The 22,293-nt window shown below is 34.7% G+C and overlaps 1 protein-coding gene across 8 annotated transcripts in view; it reads right to left on the minus strand.

The window, feature by feature from the left end:
• The window catches only part of LOC126972675 (uncharacterized), an 89,842-nt gene that overhangs the window by 33,002 nt on the left and 34,547 nt on the right, over positions 1-22,293 (minus strand). For 7 of the 8 annotated variants that reach the window (XM_050819786.1, XM_050819687.1, XM_050819874.1 and 4 more), the window contains 13 exons: positions 19,713-19,793; positions 19,051-19,203; positions 18,598-18,660; positions 17,679-17,771; positions 16,039-16,158; positions 14,068-14,151; positions 13,147-13,224; positions 8,584-8,670; positions 7,782-7,859; positions 6,740-6,817; positions 5,982-6,158; positions 4,718-4,837; positions 68-172 (listed from right to left, as the gene is read on the minus strand). In XM_050819786.1, the coding sequence (XP_050675743.1) occupies positions 68-172; positions 4,718-4,837; positions 5,982-6,158; positions 6,740-6,817; positions 7,782-7,859; positions 8,584-8,670; positions 13,147-13,224; positions 14,068-14,151; positions 16,039-16,158; positions 17,679-17,771; positions 18,598-18,660; positions 19,051-19,203; positions 19,713-19,793 (1,317 nt within the window). Of the gene's footprint in view, positions 1-67; positions 173-4,717; positions 4,838-5,981; positions 6,159-6,739; positions 6,818-7,781; positions 7,860-8,583; positions 8,671-13,146; positions 13,225-14,067; positions 14,152-16,038; positions 16,159-17,678; positions 17,772-18,597; positions 18,661-19,050; positions 19,204-19,712; positions 19,794-22,293 lie in introns of those variants that run through there. The other variant, XM_050820163.1, reaches the window with a different exon arrangement.

Consider the following 22,293-nt stretch of genomic DNA (forward strand, 5'->3'; position numbering starts at 1 on the left):
TAAAATCTAAGTACATTACTCAAACAATAGAAAAACAAAATTCTTAACTTAACAAAAAAAAACATACTTGAAATATCTTCATGCTCCATCTCTGTTAGTGGAGGTTTGATCATTGTGCTGAACGAAGTTATATTCGAAGAGGATACAAACGTCTTGGGTATTGTTAACGTTTCTGTAATCAAATCAAATCAGATTTATTCAATAAGGTCAAGAAGTGACACTCACAAACGTCCAAAGTTACACATTTACTATTAACCATCACTTAGGAAAAGGTGGAGCTATAAGAAGAAGAAGTGACAAGAAACTAATTAGCACTCTTTTAAACCAATATTTAGAGCTTCGTTATTTTAGGAATTATTTTCATTACAATGTATGTGACGCAATGAACCAAAAAAAAAAAACAACTCATACTTCATAACTAGCACGAGAAAATTAAACTAATTTAAAGAAAACCATACGAGTTATTAGTTTAGTTGATGTATCAGTCCACACACATCGTATATATATTATATGAAAATTTTATGGGAGCAAATGATGGGAGCAAGGATTAAAAATCACTTATTGAACGTCAAAAACTACCACCTATTCAAAATATGTGTGTGGCTCTGACTTGAGAAGAACGGGCGCAAGAATCTCAACGGGCTTTTGGAATTTAAAATATTGATTTAACTCATACAATGTATGTCGTAAATTTCTGCGAAATCAGTTCAAAGATTCATTTGATATCGGATTTTGGGGATATTCCAAGTAAAAACGTAAAGATACATTAAGTATGTACCCATATTTCAGAACAGCAGCCTGAAATGTGAATATTTGATACAGTAAGTAATTCTTGTTAATAATTCATATTTAATATATTCATTTATTTGCCAAGGGTGTTACAAATTTGGTCTAACAGTATGTACTTTAAAGTATATCCTATAAAGCCATTACCAATAGCATGCAAACTTGAGTCTTGGTCAAATATTTTAAAATATAAAATTATTAAATCTTATATTAACACAAAATGATAATTTGAAAAAAATATAAAAAAAATAGATTAAAGTCAAGACAAGAGTAATCTAGAATGAAATTTCAAAATTTTTAATATTTGTGGTCAAAAGTTCTTCTAGAGAATCAAATTAGTTTTGAAGTTGTGTGCAACTGTGCAAGGGTATTTTAAATCATGAAAAGGGTAACATCTTAATTGAATCAGGGATTTTATTAAAAATTCATTTTATGCCCACCCAGAAGCAATTTCTCTGAAATAACGTGACACATTAGTGACTATAATATTTTTTTATATTATAGTCCTAGTGACTATAATATAAAAAAGTGAGCCACATGGAACTAAAATCCTTGAAACCATAAATTTGCGCGGTGGCTATCTTGGATTTAAAAAAACAAAATGGCGCGTCACTGAAAATCGTGACGATTTGATATAAAATTTCTCTCATACGTCTATTAAGAAGTTTCACTTCAAAAACATACCGACATATTGAGAACCTCCTCCTTTTTTGAAGTCGGTTAAAAAGAGTGGCCGTGAATGTTCTCACGAGCTCAACTTTTTCCGAACATATGGTAAATTCAGTAATTTAAAAGAAATATTTATAGTGACAGCGCTTAGTTTAAGCCTAATTGAAATAAGATTATTTGACTTTGACTTTGAATACTTATAACATCATGTGGCGTCGTACATTATAACCTCCTTTCAATATCTACCAATAAACACAAAAAACTATCCCAGCGGAGGAACTCGGGGTATATGGTACATTCATAGCTGGTAACATATTTTTTTAATGACGTCTGTTTTATTTACAAAATATTTTGCTGTTTTGACGAATGTATTGCTTAAATTAAAAGTTGTGAAACAGTATTTAGGTGTGAAATGTGATTTTCTTATCATAATTTTTATTATTTGACGCCTTGTGACCACCCTTTCACTGCACAGTAAGTCATTTTTCAATTAAATTTCTCGCACTGGTTGTTCTGGAAGTTGATAGAATGACACTGACGCGGCGGGAAACGTATGTGGTCATAAACGACCACTTTGAAACTGCTTCATTTCGATTGGGCCTACTCACGTTCTAAGCGTTATGATTCTAAATTTATAATCACAAAAGTTCAGCAAACGCAAATATTAACTTGATAATATCACTTCATGGAATGTCGTTGTTTTTAATCCGACTATAACCACAGTAATTCTCCACATTTAGATCTTTGTCTGCGAATAATTTATTAATGCTCTCTAAACAACAAAAAGTTCACGTAGCGAATGTAAAATGTTCAAAATTACACGTTATTTGCCTTGAATGTGACTAACCCAAAGTTAATGGTTCGAAAAAATAAATTACACTCGTAGACGGTCGCTTCTTAAATAACGATTGGATATTAATATTGTTGGCAAACAGCGAAGTCACAAAGGATTTCCTTAATTTTCTCAAGTCTTCTGTCGTACAAACATTACTCTTTTCGTATGACTACATCTATTTATTATCATTGTCGATTCGAAAAGAACCACTCTTTCATTATAATTTCAATAACATTCCTTGAAACTTAGATAATGGATTGGTCTCCTCGCGCTCCAACTAGATACCGCACTACCTAAGAACAATAGGTTTTTTATTACTACAACTATTAGATGTTTCTGTGCGTGGCAACTTGACACTCAATGGCATTATTAGAATTTTGTAACATACGCTTCGTGTTATTTTACATTGAAATTAATAAAATAAAAAAAAATGTTTGGTGATATGTGATCCCAGGGTCTTTCTTATTTCTTGTAGTATTATTGTTACCAAGTTTTACTACGCAACCATTTTAGTTTCGATTATTAGCAAAGTTTAACAGAAGATGTGGCACGTCAACGTCACAAATGCTCGAGACCGGCTCGAGTACGCCCACTTGGGCGTAGCATTCGTTGCCGCACTTTGCGAATACGCCTGCGATATCTAGTTGGAGCGCAGCGGACACCCATATCATTTACTCGATTTTAAAATAAGTAATTTCTTTTAGACTCATTTAATATATTATGTTTCTAATAGTGATTGTCGCAAAACAATTAACTATTGCGTATTTGTAAACATATCTTATTTGGGGCATTTAATTTCATTGTCTTTTCAAAATAAAAAAAAAATAGTAATGATAATTTGTTGAAATTTCTTTTGAATGGTTTGACAGATGTTGTTCCTAACAGCTGCATAGCCTAGAATAATGATTAAAGTTGTACCAATGTGTTTCATAGGTTTTACTCTTAAATGTGGAACCTTAGTTTATTTTTAAATTAGAAAAATTAGTTACTTTTTAAAATGGCTAGCCATTTTTTTTATGAAAATAAGGGACAAGACGAGCATCACGTTCACCTGATGGGATTACGCCCTGCCCATTACAATGCAGTGCCGCTCAGGATTCTTGAAAAACCCAAAATTTCTGAGCGGCACTACAATTGCGCTCGTCACCTTGAGACGTAAGATGTTAAGTCTTATTTGCACAGTAGTTTTACTAGCTACGGCGCCCTTCAGACTGAAACACAGTAATGTTTACTCATTACTGCTTCACGGCAGAAATAGGCGCCGTTGTGGTACCCATAATCTAGCCGGCATCCTGTGCAAAGGAGCTTCCCACTGGTATAATTGTATACTGGTATAGCCATACAGCTATAAGCCAAAACAGACAGACAGACTCATAAACTGTATTTATATATATTGAGGTATGGTTCTTTGGAAAGCCTTAGGCAGGGCAGACTGTCGATATATGTAAAATTTAAAAATCTATAAACCTTTGTTTCTGTTTGAATATTTAAATCATGTCTAGTATTTTGGATAATTCATACGTCTAGAATGACCCTCTTGCAGCTACCGATGAAACCTATGAAAACAGGCCATTTATTTTATTATTTTTGTGTGCGTGACAAGCTACGTATTACACTGGCGCCATTTGTTTGTCACTTTGTGTTAGTGTGCGTGCATTGCTCAAAACAGAGATTAACTGTCAACCTCAATTGTTTTCGACGTTTTCACAGCTGTCACAGTATCTATATAGTCATATCGACGTATGAATGGTCTAAGTCTAGTACCCACAAAAAACACATTAATTGAAATTAATTAAATCATAATAAATAAATTATATGATACTATAATGCTATAGATATACTATGTTTATGACGCAAACCGGTGTCAGTAATGCGGTCAGTTTTCTAAGAGAAGCTTACTTGCGCCTGAAAAACTATTCAGTTTTCACTTTAGTAAATAAGATAAATCGTGGACGACAGCGTTATATAGCCGAGCGTGACATATGCCACCTATTTATACCCATAAAATAAAAAAAATAAAATAGGAGATCCGCAAGAGAACCAAAGTCACCGACATAGCCCAAATGATTCCGAAACTTAAGTGGCAGTGGGCAGGGCATATGGTTCAACGGACAGATAGCCGCTGGTGCAGAAATGTCCTCGAATGGCGACCACGTACCGGAAGACGAAGTGTTGGTAGGCCCTCCACAAGATGGACCGACGATATGGTCAAGATCGCCGGAATACGTTGGATTAGGGCAGCGCAATACTGGTCGTCGTGGAGATCTTTGGGGGTGTCCTTTGTCCAGCAGTGGACGTCTTCCGGCTGATGATGATACCCATAAAATAAAGTGCTCCGCTTGTCTAAAGAAGTTTTCACTTCAAAAAAGGGTATTTGTATCGGTAGTTGACGATCTATTATGAAAAATATGCGCATTTTATACTAACCTGCATCTGATGTTATGATCTGATCTTGAGTGCCCGCCTCTGTCACCGAGTTTCCAAGCATCTGTACAGACATAAGACAGCTGCGACCAATTCGACCAGAGTCCGTCGCATTTGGGCTTCCTGGTAATTATAAGACTTATTACTTATAAGATTATTTTATTTAACCCTATGGACTCCAAGACAGCTAGATCGATTTTTGATGGAGTTTTCACTATATCTTAAAGTTAGCTTTGCGAATTATTCCTTTGGTAGCACATGGATAAAGAGTCTCTTTTTGGTTCTTAAAAATCATCAGTATTGTAAACACGTTGCAAAGAGTACAGAAAAGGATATAGGGTACACTTTAGGGAAAATTGTCAAAAGTCCCGAGTTGATGCGAAGAGGGTCGCAGTCAAAAGCCAGCAGTATATAATAAGAGGCATAAAATGATAGAAGTAATAAGAATATTTCAAGGGAAGTAAACTTCTTTACCAGCTTCAGGGTACAGGAAATCGGCTGTCCAATCACAGCGACGCCATTTTCTGCTACGAAGTAGTATGTGTTTTTTTCTGAAGGTACGATGGTTACCTAGTGAAATTACTGGGCTAATCAGACTTCTTTTGTCTCAAACTGACAGGCGCAATTACGATGCTGCTCAGAATTTCGAGTTCATTTAAGAAACCTGAGGGTACTGTAATGGCCTGCGCTTATCATTTACCATTAACTGAACTGCTTGCTAATGTCGTCACTTTTTCTCAACTAAAAAGATAAAGAAGATATTGTATATTCCCAGGGCTTTTCTAGTGCAACCATTGCTATCTTACCATCCCCCTATTCTTGGTACTGTCCCTGTTAAATCCTAGATCTCTGATACTGGAATGTTGGGAAATATCTGCAATTCCAAAATCTCTTCCATACTCTTCACTCTATAAATTTAAGCCAATCTACGTACGCGCATCCTTAAAATTCAATCTCAACTCTAATTACCTAATTATTGAAAGGACTCACAGCCTAGAGATTAATAAACCTGCCCCCTGAGCTAAGGTTGCCGATGGTATGATAAAAATGCATGTTTATTTAATTGTGTATACTCATACTAGTACAGGCTAAGCCTTATTTTGGGCAACATAATTAGAGTGTGGTGCATTGATTGTTATTATTACGTTTTTAATTTTATTTCTTCGATGGCAAACATCTCCTCTCACTTTTTTTATAGCCTTCCGATGTAACCTTGTTACGTTACTGTGTTAAATTCTATTTCTATTTTACTAGACTTATTACATACCATTCAATTTCTCTTGATCGCAGCACGTGCCAATATCTCGTCCTTTTATAGTGTCCTCTTTGCCTTCAATGACTTCTACCTTATCCATCAAAAAACTATTTTGAGACATGAACATGGATTGGGATTTTGTTTCTAAAACTGCATCAATTTGCTGCGAGCGACTTTCAGGTTGGATTTCTGTAACCATTAAGTTGTATGTTAAATATAAGAATTTATGACATTAACAACAATATTTTTGCAAACAAAATATTAAACTTCTACAAACTGTCAACAATTTTACTGCCATTCTTAGACTGAATGCTATTGTTTTATTTGGTGAATAGGCTGATATAACCGGGTAAGTTATGAGTATTTATTGAAATACTTAGGAAACATTACTATTACCTTGAGCAAGACTTAAGGACTAAATGAACTGGCTTAGATTAATTGTGTAACCGTAGTCTCAAAAGCACCACCACAACTTCACTGAAGAATTTAATAACATCATAACAATTACGTCTGGAAAATTTGGAGTCGATCTGGGGCTTACTACAGTTGAAATTAGTTTTCGGTTCGGTTAAAAAACATTTATTCTCATAAGATTTAACATAAAATCACTTACATGAGAATTTTAGATAAATATACAATATAATATTATTTTAGGGTTAGTTTTTTTATCGATAAATTATTGTTTTGCCAAAAGGTCTAAAGTATAAACTGATACTAGATTGACTAAAATAATGTTAATCAAAATAAGTTCTTGGCCTTCACTTATTTACCAGCATTGAAACTGTGTAGTGAAAGATGCGAGCCGCAGTTAATGGAAGCCATTTCTGTCAGATTTGTTGTTGATAAACCTGAAAACAAGCACAATACTATCGAATAAATAAATGAAAATAAATGCAGACCGATACGATTCAGTGCCCTTCAAGCATAGAGCATACTCTCCGGCCGGTAACGCATCTTTTGGTACCTGGTTCCGGGGGTGTCCATGGGCGGTGGTTATAACGTAATATAAAAAAATAAATAAATGCAGGTATAATTTGGGTCTTCCATCCAAGGTTGTGTGCGTATCAATGATATGTACTTTGCTTCCAACATGCAGTTATTGTGACTATAACAAAAGATATATTTCTTGTATCGAGAACCCTCATGTTAGGGAGCAGGGTGCTCTTAGAGAATACTCCTCTCAGTGTTCCGGTTAATATCAGAGTACTAGATTTGAAAATTTCGACTGATATACATTTGCAAGGTCTACTGGAAGGCAAAATCAAAATGGCTTCGAAGAAACTGAAAGTCTGAAATGAAGTATAAATAGCAGCTAAGACAATATTAATGGACCTGTTAAATTAAATTTATTGGTTTTAAGTCTAACAACATTTTCACAGTTTTTAATTTAATTAATAATTCATCAAGTTTTGTATATAAATAAATTGTAATATGATAAATCAAATAAAAAATAAAAAAGTGAAACCATACTAAAATCCGGCTTATATTCTTGCGCCCTATAAGCCCTAAATGCAGATCAGGCTATTTATGGAAAATTGATCTCATCCGTGGCATGTGAATCCCATTAACAGCTAGAACTATTTGACCAAGCGCAACGTAGAGCTGTTCGAATTGACGGACCGATTCTCATGTTTTAAATAAACAAACTTTAAATTAAAAAAAAATAAGTGTTCAGCGCAAAAAATGAATATCGACGAATTAGGTTCATTACTATGTGTTGATCAATCTCTTGGCAGGCTCTCCATTCGAGATCTGTCATTCAAGAAATTATTTAAATGGTTAATTTTGGTTAAAATACAGAAAAGCTCTTACCTATACTAGAGTTATTGTTTTTCTCCATATCAGTCACAGAGGTGCTCTCGTCGCATGATATGATTTTGTCGACAGAACCTATGAAATTGATTTTTACAATTAACAAACGTAAGAAAAATTACGGCAATATACATACAAATAATTTTTCAGTCATCTAGTAAATCTGTTTTTATATTTACACAGGGCTATCGGAGAAAATTCTATTAATTTTATGTGTAAGTTTACGGAACAGAGAATATATAGTCTTCCTGATTGCTACTGGAAGTATTTACACGTAACAGTAGGCATATCGTCTGAAACATTAAGCATTACTAAATGAACTATGACGTAGCTTACTGCCATTCAAACAATCACACTGCAATGTGCCATTCACCATGACACTTAGAAGAATCGGATTGAATTTAAATTATGAATTTTCTCCGCTCGACCGTTTGGTGTACCTACAGACATCGTGACGCTTCACTGCGATTGCATACCATGGGGAGTGTGTGATTCCTGCCGAAAATTTTCATCATCACACAAAACGAGAGAAACTTAAACCACTTAACTTGTGTTAGGTTTCTCCAAATTGCGATTATCAAGGAACATCTTCCACGAATAACAAGCTCGTTCTATAGTTTGGTGTTTGGCGTTCGTCTCTTTGGCGACATATGACATAAGAGTTGTAGAAATTTTTACCACTTTACGCATACTTAATATTTTGATCACACTGGCTGGGACCCTGACTATTCGGGCTTCTAAGCCTTTAATTAAACAGGATTGGGCTGTATAAAAAAAATAATATTAAAAAGTTGACCAATACCTAATCCGATGTCTTTCACCAGTCGACGATAAAGCGACGGGGCCGTGAAACAATCCACAGTCTTTGTTCCTAAGTATGTGCCAACTTCTGTGAAAAGTTATAATATAAATAAGTAATACAATTAGGTAGAGAAAAAAAATGTATTTCTAAAAACAATATAATACAGCTAGGATGATAAGTTCCTCTCACAAATTCAAATAACTTAAGAGAATTCTATGAAAAATATCAAAAGTAATTTTATTAAGTAACAATAATTTGAAATAATACAACCGACATTATATGAATTTAGAGATGAAATAATAGGAAACATTACATTTATCATGAATTGAAAGATTAATTTTCCGTGACTAGATAAATCTGATGACATAAATAATTGTTCGAATACTTAATTAAGCCTCTAGCATATTATTAATGTCGACTAAGAGCGCTTTCGCACCACGTCCGATCCGAATCCGATCCGTACCCGTGTAAATATGGACCGGTGTAGTCGTAGAACTATTTCTAACGGTTGACGAAAATAAATCGGGTGACGGACACCGGATCTAGTTCGTAAACTACCATAGAAATAGTTCTACGACTACTTTGTACCGTGTTTTCACAGGTACGGATCGGATTCGGATCGGACGTAGTGCGAAAGCGCTCTTAGAGACCTTTGCGTTTCTGGACTTGTGCCATACAGGCGCCATACAATCACGATAGGAGTTCATACCTAGTTTGCTTATAAGCTTTGCCACAAATGAAAATAAATTTATTTTTATCAAGTAATGCAATCATGGCAAAATTTATATACTCGTATTTATTTAGAAAGTCTCGGCAATAAATGAAATGATGACAGTACCATATTGTATATTTCATTCAAAAGTGCGCAAAAAAAGAAAGGTTTCTTGCGCCACTTCATCTCTCTCAGAGCGCCATTTGTTTCCGAAGCGGTAGTATCTCGTCAATAACATTCTATACATATAGACAATGCACCTCGTACAAAATCGAAGCCGAAATATGGCACATGCCAGAAATGACATCATAAAAACCATCGACTGCTGTGTCTATCTATACATTTCTGCGTTTACTCCAGTTTTTTAAAATTTTATTGGTCAATAGGTAGCAATGGAAACACTATTTCAGTTTTCGCTACATATTGTGAATTTAGAACACGGTGTGGACAGTGACATCAGTGGAGTAGCAATTACATAGGTATTTTTTTAAACCGAGACGAAAAACAGGGTTGCTATAAGTTTTATGTTCGTCAGTCTGTCCCTATTTTCCGATAAAGATCTGTTCAGTCGGAAGTTTTTTACGTTTTTAATAAAAAATCACACTCATATTATAAAGGGGAAAGTAGTATATTTATTTATTGGCTTGTGTTTCAATTTGTTACTTCTTTACATTCTACAGGGATTTAACAAGTTAAGGTAAACCTTTAATGAGACAAACTAATAATCAAATAAGTATAATTTTTTATAGATAAAATAATTAGTTAAACTGGTTATTTAAATGTTAAATTCCTTGAATTAAATAAAATTTGTCTCTAAAACTTATCTTTTCCAGGGTATCTTTTTAGTATATGTAGTGTTAACATCAACATAATATATATGTAGGACAGCTTTTGTGAAATTTTAAATGTGGTTAAATCCAAAAAACTTAAGTCCTTTAGTGGTGAAATATAAATATGCTTATTTGATTAGTGAATTTCTTCACATATATCTTGCTACCAACTTGGGCCAATTCTCTTTCAATATCTCGTGTACGGGAAAGGTGAAAAATATATAATTACTTGACCATAACTACGTTACGGTAGGTGCCTCAAATATCCGATAGCATAAAAAAGATTCGGCCTAGAATCGTAACTTTACTCTTAAGAATTGACTTCCGTTACTTTGTTATGGATCCCATAAGCAGAATCTAACCAAATTACCTTTGAAGTTTATCCTTTCCTATTAAAAAAAGAATTATCGAAATCGCGATATTGAGTTATTCGTAAATTTGTTGCGCACATACTTGTAGCAATTTTAAGATTTTTATGATTTTCTCATGGTTGCCATTGTCAGATCTGGACCAATTTGCTATGACTTATCAAAATCGGTTCACCCAGTCCAAAGTTCAGAGGTAACAAACATATAAAACATACCGATGAATTGAGAGCCTCCTCCTTATTTGAAGTCGGCTAAAAAGAGTGACTCTATAGTTTTCATTTCTGACTGTGTCCTTTCATCTTCCATTTCTGACAAGCGGGTCTTGTCTGGGGACTTGTCAATAATATTGTACCATATTTAATGAAAAATATTCGTTTTTTAAATTACATCCGCTTTTTGCACATCAATCTTACATAAATAAAATAACCTTACAAATGATAAGTCAAACCATCTTTTTCTGAGTCGTTGATGTATTATTTAAGCACTTTTTATAGCATACTTAGGCTTGTTGATTGACACACAGCTGACACACGACTAATGAGAAAAGTAAGCTTACATTGTCTTTAAGCACACTTTTGCCGTTCCGTTACCAGACTGTGAATGATACGTCCATATGTATAGAATGTCATTGTATCTAGTATATTAAAAATGAAATCGAAAAGAATTCTATAGGATTAAATAATGAGAAAATAGCCTTTTATGCTTTTTAAAGAATTTTAATTTTGAAATGGCCACTTAATCATTACGTAACTTAGTTTTCTGTTTTTTTTTTTCAGAAACTCAACTGACGTTTTGATGAGAACAAGTCATATTATTTTAAAATAACCATGATTATTATTAATCCAAAAAAAAAATTAAAAGGTATTCTTCGGGGACTGCCAATAGAAGTGAAAACTTAACTTAAATTAACTTGCGAATTGTATTGTCGAGCTATTAGATTATTATTTAAATTTACTCGGTTTGTAAAGAAGTGTTAATAGCTAATTTAAACTTTAATCTTTGATCATAAACACTTTCGCATGAATTGTTTTGTTTAGATATCAGTAGAAAGTACTTTGGTGAAATATAATTTCCATTTATTGGGCTATCGTACACAATTATTACACTTATTTATTTGGTAATTGATACCCTGCCCATTAAAATGCAATGCCGCTCAGCATTCTTGAAAAACCGCAAATATTCTGAGCGGCAATACAGTTGCGCTCGTCATACACACCCATAATCTAGCCGGCATCCTGTGCAAAGGAGCCTCCTACTGGTATTTAACATAACGTGTGGAGACGCTTTTTTTTCATCCAAAAAGTACACATATATATAGAATATACATTTTTTTTATGGAAAAGGAGGACAAACAAGCGTACGGGTCACCTGGTGTTAAGTGATCACCGCCGCCCACATACTCTTGCACCACCAGAAGAATCACAGAAGCGTTGCCGGCCTATAAGGAAGGTGTACGAGCTTTTTTAAGGTACCCATGTCGTATCGTCCCGTAAACACCGCACAAGGAAGCTCATTCCACAGCAAAAGTACGTGGAAGAAAGCCCCTTGAAAACCGCAAGGTGTAAGACCGCCACACTTCCAGATGGTGGGGATGATATCTTAAGTTGTGGCGTGTCGTGCGGAGGTGGAATTCGGTGGCAGGAATCAGGTGAAACAGCTCTTTGGAACATCCCCCGTGATAAATGTGGTAGAACACATACTTTGGAGCGACGTCTCTACGCAACGCCAAGTGACCCAGCTATAATACATATAGCTCATGTAAAGCGTTCGGTGACGATCATGCGAGTTTAATGATATTTGTTCACCTAAAAAATGCTCAACATCAAGTTTTCAATTCAAACATTTACTCTTTGACAAACGATTAAGCCGATTGTCTTAACTTTTTTCTTACAACCAACCTTTGTGAAACTCCACCATGTATGGCAATCAGGAAATTGGACTGAGCTGGGAGGGTCGCGAGTTGCAGAAGATATAAGAGAAGATATTGTCACAAAAAAGTTAAGTTGCCTCAAATACATTTTGCAAAATATTTTTGCACACGTCTGGCAATTTTAAAGTCTCGACTAAATTAATTAATATTCGTTTTATTCTTTAAACATAATACTACAACATATTTGCATATTTCCTTTAACATATTTTTGGATAAATAAAAATCATATTTTGAAAGCTTTAGAGGTTCATTTAGCCCCGCTGCTCACCAGCCAGGTCTGCAACTCCGAGTTGGGGTATAATAGGAGAGGTATGGAACAAGATTTCAGCTTGCCTCAAATACCTACCCAAAAATTGGTGCCAGCTCTCGCACCATAATAAACTACTGGTAAATACTGATCCAACCAAATTTCTAAATTAGATCTGTGGGAACACTGCAACTTTCTATCGAACAGCGGATCAAATGCCGAAAACGGAGCTGGATTCCACGCACTCTGAAGTCATTCTGATCATACACAGTAAGTCCTAGGTGGGTTTCTCCAAGGAAAACACAAACGCAGCAGATCTAGCGAGGAGCGGTGATTGCAGAAGTGAAAACTATTGAAAAGACCTGGCCTGAAGTGAAAAAGTAGCTCAAGATCGTCCAGGAGTGCAGAAATCCTCTGCCCCATCTTGGGGATACAGGACCTTAAGTAATTCAAAGTAAAATTGATGCAATTCTTACCTGTGAATTTTGAATTCGCCTTATGAGGTACAGAACCAGCGAGAAGATTTACCGAAGATACAGATGTTATTTTCGTGCCTGAAATTATATAAATTACCAGTGCCAAAAACTTGCGAGTGTATAAGTCGAGTATTATCATATTAAAGAATAGTAATATTGTAATAACGTTAAAGTTAATTTTTATTCATGTCATGTTGATTAATCTCAATAATATAATTTTAATAAGAATTATATTATTTGATGTCATTAGAAATCTGGTATAATAAATTTTCCACTATATCTCCACTATAGCTCTACAGAGCGCAGGTACGGATGTGATAGTATGGAGGTACACGATATGGAGTATTGCTGTCATCTCTAGTCTAGCGCATTCCAGTATCAACTCGAACCATTTGACCGCGTGCATCACAGAGCTGCTCGAATTGTCAGGGATCCAGTGCTCTGTGAACGGCTAGATCATCAGGCGTTGCGTAGAGACGTCGCTTTATTGTGTGTCTTCTAGCGTACTTATGTTTGGCCTGATTCCTGTCGCCGATTCCCACCTTCGCACGACACACCACAAAATTAGAATATCATCCCCACCATCTGAATGTGTGACGTTTCTCCAAAGTGTGGTTTTTCAGGGAACTTTCTTCCACATACTACGAAGCTGTGGAATGAGCTTTCTTGTGCGTGTTTACGGGATGAAACCTCATGAGCACCGTCGAAAAAAGGGCGTACCTCACCTCCTCCTGTCATTCGTCTGGTTTTGTAAGTGAATGTGGGCGGCGGTGATGACTTAACATCAGGTAACCCGTACGCTTGTTTATCCTCCTCCGTCTCCATAAAATAAATGACTAATCCGTGACACTGTGAATTGGGCTTGGCTAAATTAAGAAACTCTGTGATCGCAAAGTATTGGTGTATAATTACTATTATTACCTGTGCAAGATAAAATAGTTCCGTTTGGTGTGATCACCTTTGAGTAACCTTTACTTTCAAGCCTCCGGTAAGGAATTATTGTATCTGTTAAAAGAAATAAAATATAAAATAAAATTGGTCACTAAAAAAATTAATAATTTTTGTCGAGGCAATATCCATATTTTGATAACATGGGACGGCCGGCTCATCTTATATTGAGTAATCATAATAAGGATAAGGTTCATTTTACAGAATCTCTTGTAAAATTAATTAGTCTCTTAATTAATGAAAATCTGCTTTGCATTAAATTAAAAAATACTCAATTATAATAATAAAACATTTATGAGTTTCTTGTAATATTATTTTTCGTTTATCTATTTAAAAAAAATTATAACTTTCATTTTATATTTTAACTAGCTGACCCAGCAATCGTTGTATTGCCATATAAAGTAATAAGAAAAATATCAATAATTAAAATTTTTGGGTATAAAAAAAGATGACGACCGATTCTCAGACCTACCAAATATTAAATCGTACATAAAATCTACCAACTATAATTGTAGGTAGCTAAAATAAAGTTTGTTTTTTACCTCCGGAGAAAGTTAGAAAGATATAAGGATTCTAATTAGTTATTCATTTTTAACTATTCTTTCAATTTGATTTCTGAACGACGGGGGACACATCAAAAGAAAATCAAAATCTTTGTATTTATTTAATTTCGAGCATTTTCATATTTTTTCACCTTTTAACCTTCAGAGAAGTCTTCCACAAGTAATTCAAGACCAAAATTAGCCAAATCGGAACGAACAACAATTCATTTATATATATAGGTAACAAACATCTGTGTAATTCTTATGTCAGTTCTGTGCTTCTGTATATATTTTTATAATTTATTTAATATCTCGATTATATACAAGCACACATCCATAGATATCTATGGAGATATATTTATTTTTATATAAATATGGTACGAGATGAATAGGACGTTCAGCTGATGGTAATTGATACGCCCTACCCATTACAATGCAGTGCTGATCAGGATTCTTGAAAGACCCAAAAATTCTGAGCGTCACTACAATTGCGCTCGTCACCTTAAGAAATAAGATGTCAAGTCTCAAATACATAGGCTGCACTAAAAGTATCGGGAATGGAATACTTCCACTGTTCCTGTCATATTAAAATGTTTTAAATTGAAAACTCCTTAGTTTTAATAATCGAATACCTTTTATTTATTTAAAAAAAGATTCTCGGTCTTGTCACAAGGTCTTGTCAAACTTGTTTAGTCGTTGAGAAAATGGAATTGACTCGAGAAAATTCTAGAGCGATGATTTATTATGACTTTCGAAGTGGTTTAACACAAAACCAGTGTGTTGACCGGATGATTTCTGTATTTGGTGATGAAGCCCCATCTAAAACCACAATTTATCACTGGTTTGCTGAATTTCAACGTGGACGTGTCAAGCTCAGTGATGATCCCCGTCAAGGTCGTCCAAAAACTGCAGTCACCAAAGAAAACGTTGATGCTGTGCGTAAGCTGATCGAGGAAGATCAACATGTGATATACCGCGAAATTGAGGCAACTTTAGACATTGGCATGAGTCAAATACAAATAATCTTGCATGAACAATTAGGTGTAAAAAAGTTGTTTTCCCGATGGATACCGCATTTGCTATGTGAAGAGCAAAAAGCGGCTCGCGTTACTTGGTGCGTCAGAACTCTCGAAAGATTCCACGCAGGATCCTCAAATGCTGTATACAACATCGCATCAGGTGACGAATCCTGGATATACGCGTACGAACCCGAAACAAAAAAATGTGTCAAATTTCGCGGAGAATACTTTGAAAAGCAATAAATACATTTTTAAATAGTAATGTTGTGTCCTTGATTCCCGAAATTTTCAGTGCCGCCTTCGTAACATGTAAAATGAAACCACAGCATTTCACGGTAATGATCTTTCTACTTTAATACTGAACAAGAAAAGACAGTAAATACCTGTGACGACGCTTGGCTTTGTATCTTGATAGATAGAATCCAATGTTACAGTTCCGGTTGATATCTTGTTGCTGGGCAGAAATGATGGGTCATCTTCAATGTCTGTCGCATTGACTCCAGCTAGAAAAACACTCTCATTTCAATTATTGCCTATTTTATATATTTTTTCCAGTGGAAGGGTCCTTTGCACCATTTGGTCCTTTGTTCCATCCTTTGCACAGGATGCCGGCTAGATTATGGGTACCACAATGGAGCCTATTTCTGCCGTGAAGCATTGTGTAAGTGTTAACATTATTGTGTGTCGGTCTGAAGGGCGCCGTAGCTAGTGAAATTACTGGTCTAATGAGACTTAAGATGTTATGTCTCAAGGTGACGAGCGCAATTGTAATGTCGTTTAGAATTTTTCGGTTTCTCAAGAATCCTCAGCGGCAGTGCTGAGTGATGTGCAGGGCGTATCTATTACCATCGGCTTAATATCCTGCTTGTCTCGTCCCTTACTGTCATAAAAAAGCACTTACTGGGACAAGATACCATTAAAAATAATCACGGCACGACTTAGTGCTTCCAATCTCGTCTTAATAAAATACCTTAGATAATTTATACGTCTAGATAGAAACTCTTGCTGATAGGCAACCGATAAAAACAGTCCAGGAATATTAGTTTAGTGTGCGTGACAAGATACGTCCTACACTCGCAATTTATCGACACTGTGTCAGTGTGCGTGAATTGATCAAAAGAGAGTTAGTTCTAAAGTCTATCAAAATATGTCATAGTCTATCTAGGTGTTTAAATTTTAATCTAAACTTCATTTAGTAACAAAGGAATATTAGTGGCAAGTAATACATAAAATAATATATAATGTGCCAATAATGAAAATGTTACATAATTGCTTTATTCCTGCAGGTTTTACTCGAATGACGTATATTGAGACGTATACAGGAAGGTCGGAACAGTTTTATAAGTAAAAACTTACGTAACTCCTGCATTGATAAACGATATAACTTCTAGAAATACCGTCATATATTTTAATGTTTACTCTAAACAAGGAATGAAGATTTATAACTATTTTGTCATTGGGTTACGATAAATACTCTATTCTACGGTACAATACGCCTGTCTTCCAGAAGGATACGTAAACGGCCACGTAAACTCAAACAGGCTTACATTCAGCGCTCTTGAATGTACACAGCGGTTTTGAATTAATCTACCAAATGTTGAGAAAAAAGAAGTTTCCGTGAGATGAACATAAAAGAAACTAACTGACCAGTATTTTTGGCTGAAAAGTATTTTAAAATGTACCATACTAGTATTTTTTTTAACAAATGCTTCTAATAATTGCTGCTTTTAATAATTTGCGAACCCTGCATCCCCCGGCCATGCACTGCGAGCGCAAATACGTAGTGCGAGAGTTACCGCGAAAACGCTAAACTCACCCCGATGAAGGTCCGAATGGGACGAAACTGACGGTTTGGTACCGTAATGATGAATTGTGAGTAAAGCCCATATTATCGTATAGTGGAGGCATTATCTTATATAGCCTGAATAGACTTAATAGCCTTATTATTGGTACTCTTCCACTGGCGTCTTTTTGGCGTGACAGAAACGCACATATTGTTTTAGATTTGTGATGGTGAACTTACCTGTTGTATTAGATGTGCCAATAGATTGGGAATCGTTCGACACATTGGCAAGGTCCGCTGACGTCTCTTCTGGTTTCGACAGTGTTACAGGTTCTAGAAAGTGAGACTTCAATACATTTCGTATAGTGATATATCATTTAGTGATAATGATTTTCGTTTAACGTAGAGTTTAATTTAAGGAATATAAGTTTAAATATTAAGAACTATTGGATGGCATTTGTAAATGCCTATTCAGCCAAGTGGTGTGTTTTAATATCTTCAAGAACTTAGAATAATGCTTTTTTGCTCTGTTTACGAACGCACTATCCAAAAGCTGTTATATATCCACGTAAGCTTCATCTACACAGACAGGTAACTCGTGAAACTTACTAATCAATTCAACCATTTTTCATATAAGAGGGGGCAAACGGTTGCGCACATAATAGAAAGTAGTGACGGATGGAGATGGACCCATGGAGATCCGCAACACCACTTGTCAGGAGGTGCGATGTCGTAATAAGGTATAAATCTAGGAAAGCCCTATATTACAATAATATTTAACTACATCACGTAACTGCTAAGTACTGCGTTAGGTGACGAGAAATGGATACAGAAACGAAATAACAAACAAAAACAATTGAGATAGTATTTAAAATGTATTCAATGAATACCGTTGCCGTGTGATTAAAAAGAAACAACGCCTATTATTAAAGTTTCAAGTAAAATGACATTGCAAATCTCATTGAGACATTAAATAAAGTCAACCAATTTATACCGTTTTATTTATGAATAAGTTTGCTTGTATAAATACAATTGACTACATTCAAACATATAATTAAAGACCAGGATAGCAGAAGCGTTGAGCAATCTACATCTTGGATGTAAGCAAATTATGTCTCAACATTGTTTATCAATAATAATAATGAAAAAGACTTCTTACCCGTAGAACAGTCCACTTGGAGGACAACAAAATTTAAATGGCTCGTAGCTTTAGTCACGTGATCTGTTTATGAAGAAACCCAATAAATAATTTTATAAATAAGATATTGATTTTAATATCCTGATCCAAAATATGCCCAGTACTATTATAATAAGGCTTATTGTACATGTATACTTATCAAAAAAAAATTATAGATATATTCAATACTCTATTTCTACTTAAAAAAATTTTATTGGATAAACTATTAAACTGCAATATTTTCGTCAGTATATTAGTAGGATGATGATCTATTAAAACAACGCACGCGCTAAATGCAGTGGCACTTTTTTTTCCATATAAGAGATATGAAAAGAATTAATCAAACCCCACTCATATTTCTAACGCGGTCAAAGAAAGAGAAATGAAAATATTGCATTAGTTTTATAATATTAGTATAAATATACCAAATTGTACCTCTTGTAGTCGTGTACTCCTCTATTTTGGGACAGTCAGCTATTTCAGTTATGACAGTTTCTGAAATGGCTAGTTCTTTCCGATGCTGGGTGATATCTTGGTGTATTCCACCTGGTGTTTGTGCTGAGATTGCTTCTGATATCATTGGCTGAACTGTAGACACAGTCGAGGTTATTACATTTATCACAATGTTGTTAATGGCAGCAGTAATACTAGATTTTTTTGCATATTTGTACCTTTGTGCTCTGGCTTGAGGATGGCAGATTTCATCTAAGAGTATATTAAGGTCTTAAAGTCCCATTTAAAGTTTAAATAGAAATTTGCTACGGGTTAGGCATTTTAAAGTAGGTAGATACACCTACATGATAGCAGGCCGGCAACAGATCCAAATCAGGCCAGTCAATCTGAAACTGGAATCCATAAGGGGCTTCTCCTTATATTATATAAAAATTACCCACACTGCGGCTTGTTTTATTTGGCCACAGCACATTTGTAGGGTGGCGCAAATACTGTTGTTATAAGCGGGCTAATACGTGTTAAAGATAATGAAATCTTCTTGGAGTCAATCGTCGTAATATCAAACTGGGTTTGATTGATTGACAATATTTCCACCTGCTCTTGAAATTTCTAAGCCATCTATTAAATAGTTGTAAGACACTCACCTGTTATGGCAGCCAAGGGAAACCTTGATGGACCAACGTTGACGTGTTTTGTTTTGTAAATATGCGGTGGTGAACATGAAGCTATAAATAACAAAAAATATTCTTAAATTTTACAATGGAAGGCTCCTTTACACAGGATGCCGACTAGATTATGGGTACCACCGTCTGCCGTGAATTAGTAATGTGTAAACATTACTGGGTTTCGGTGAGAAGAGCACCGTAGCTAGTGTAAATACTGGGCAAATAAGACTTTGCATGGTATGTCTCAAGATGACTAGCGCAATTGTAGTGCCGCTAAGAATTTTTGGGTTTTTCAAGAACTGCATTGAAATGAGCAGGGCGTATCAATTACCATGAGCTGAACGTCCTGCTCGTCTCGTCCCTTACTCTAATAAAAAAATAATATTTGTCAAACTGACATTAATTTAATGTATGACACTTACGTAAAGGAAAATCTCTTTCAATTTACTTGTTTTTAAAAATAAGATGACTTACTTGAGAATTTATTATCATATTTAATATCTTTGGTTTGTCTGAAATCATTTAAAACTATTTAGATTTTTTTCAGAGACAAGACGATAATCTTCATATGCGTTTGAGTACAGGCTGTCCCTAGATGGTTTTAATTAAAATTTATTGAAATCGTTAAGAGAACTGCGATTAAGTTTAGAAGCATTTCACATTTTTGTTTTATGTTAGGTTATATTTGTATTTTTCTTATTTCAAATCTTATAACTCCTAAATATCAACCGCGCATTATCTTTTTTTTTATTTACTAATAATAATACAAGCTACGTTCAGGTAGGATGTCTGTCGAGACTTTAAATCATAGTTCACCAAGGGAAATAGGAGAGGGCCTTAGGAAAATGTTAGCAAAGAATATTTAATAGTGCAAGTACAGAAGGCTTACTCCGCAATATCAATTAAAGGAATAGGGACCCTTTCGGCCATATAATAAAGTGCAATTCAGATTGCATAGCGCTATTAAACTACTTTTTATTAGGGTTTCGTAGCAAAATGGCAAAAAAACGGAACACTTATACATTCGTCATGTCCGTCTGTATTTCCGTCCGTATGTCACAGCCACTTTTTTCCGAAACTATAAGAACTATACTGTTGAAACTTGGTAAGTAGACGTATTCTGTAAACCGCATTAAGATTTTCATACAAAAATAGAAAAATAAAAATTTGGGGTTTCCCCATACTTAGAACTGAAACTCAAAATTTTTTTCATCAAACCCATAAGTGTGGGGTATCTAAACATAGGTCTTCAAAAATAATATTATTGTAACTTAATTAAAAGAAAATACACTATTATTGAAACACAGATCAAAGTTATAACGAACTACAAGAACTTTAATATTATGTTACTTGCTGCTACGGAACCCTTCATGGGCGAGTCCGAGTCACACTTGGCCGCTTTTTGTTTATTATGACTTTAGGAAAATGACACTAAGGTGGGTCACCATTAAATTTTGTCGATAGTACCAACCAAAAATTACAACAATATTAAAGAATGGTGAGAAAACATGAAATAAGCAAGATGTACTTTGGCTGGCTTTGCAGTTCTATAATACAAAATTCCTTACAAAGTCTTTACGAGCTCGTTAGGGAAGTCGTTACAAAACTTTTCCACTAAATATTTATTTACGGCGACAATTGAACCAAATTTGCTAACAAATACATCTGATATTTTGAAACAAAAGACTTTGATTAGAATTAATATTAAATACTGTACTGTTTTTTATGAGAAAAAGTAACGACACGAGCTTGACACTTGACATATCACTTAAGGCCACTATCCCAAGAAATTGCCAAAATAGCGACCATTTCTGAGTTGAAACCATTTCTTGATGGTTTATAACTTAGTATATATTTTACTTTTATGCGTCTGTTGTTCTTGTAATGCAACTGAACTCCTCCTAAGCGGCTGGACCGATTTTAATGAAACTTGCGTCTTTAGGTGGATTCGATAATGGTTTAGATTCACAGTAATTGAACTACCTCCTAAAGGTCTGGACCCATTTTGCTGATTTTTTTGTGTGTTCCAGTGAATTTGAGATTGGTTTAGATTTTCAATTAGTATAATTCTCCTGCTCATATGTTTGTTAGTGAATTCTTCCTAACATACATATGAGCTGGACCGATTTTTCAAATTTAAGACGTGTGCAGGTTATATATTTACAAAAAATACTTATATATCTACAGAATATGAGAAGAACATTCACGTTTTCTTTATATTTCTATCTTTAATAGACATTGCGAAAAAAATCACCAAAGTACCCCTAACTTTTACTAATGCCATGCTGATCATTAAATCTTGATAAAAATTGTACAAAAATTTATTAATTGTACACCAATACCATTTAACATATAAGTTTTGTAAAGAAAATTTTATTTTGTTTGGAATAAATTAAAAATGCTTCTAATTCTGAATTAAAACTATGGCGAGGTTACTTAGCTCCGTTTGATTCCTCAAGGCCATTGGGTCGGTCCCCAGCCTTAATGTCTGCCCATTACCCATCATTCTTGGTTGCTTGATGCAAAGTCAAAAGCAGTATCATAATTGAACTCGTCACTT

The sequence above is a fragment of the Leptidea sinapis genome, chromosome 1 (assembly GCF_905404315.1).
Source record: "Leptidea sinapis chromosome 1, ilLepSina1.1, whole genome shotgun sequence".
Lineage (NCBI taxonomy): Eukaryota > Metazoa > Arthropoda > Insecta > Lepidoptera > Pieridae > Leptidea > Leptidea sinapis.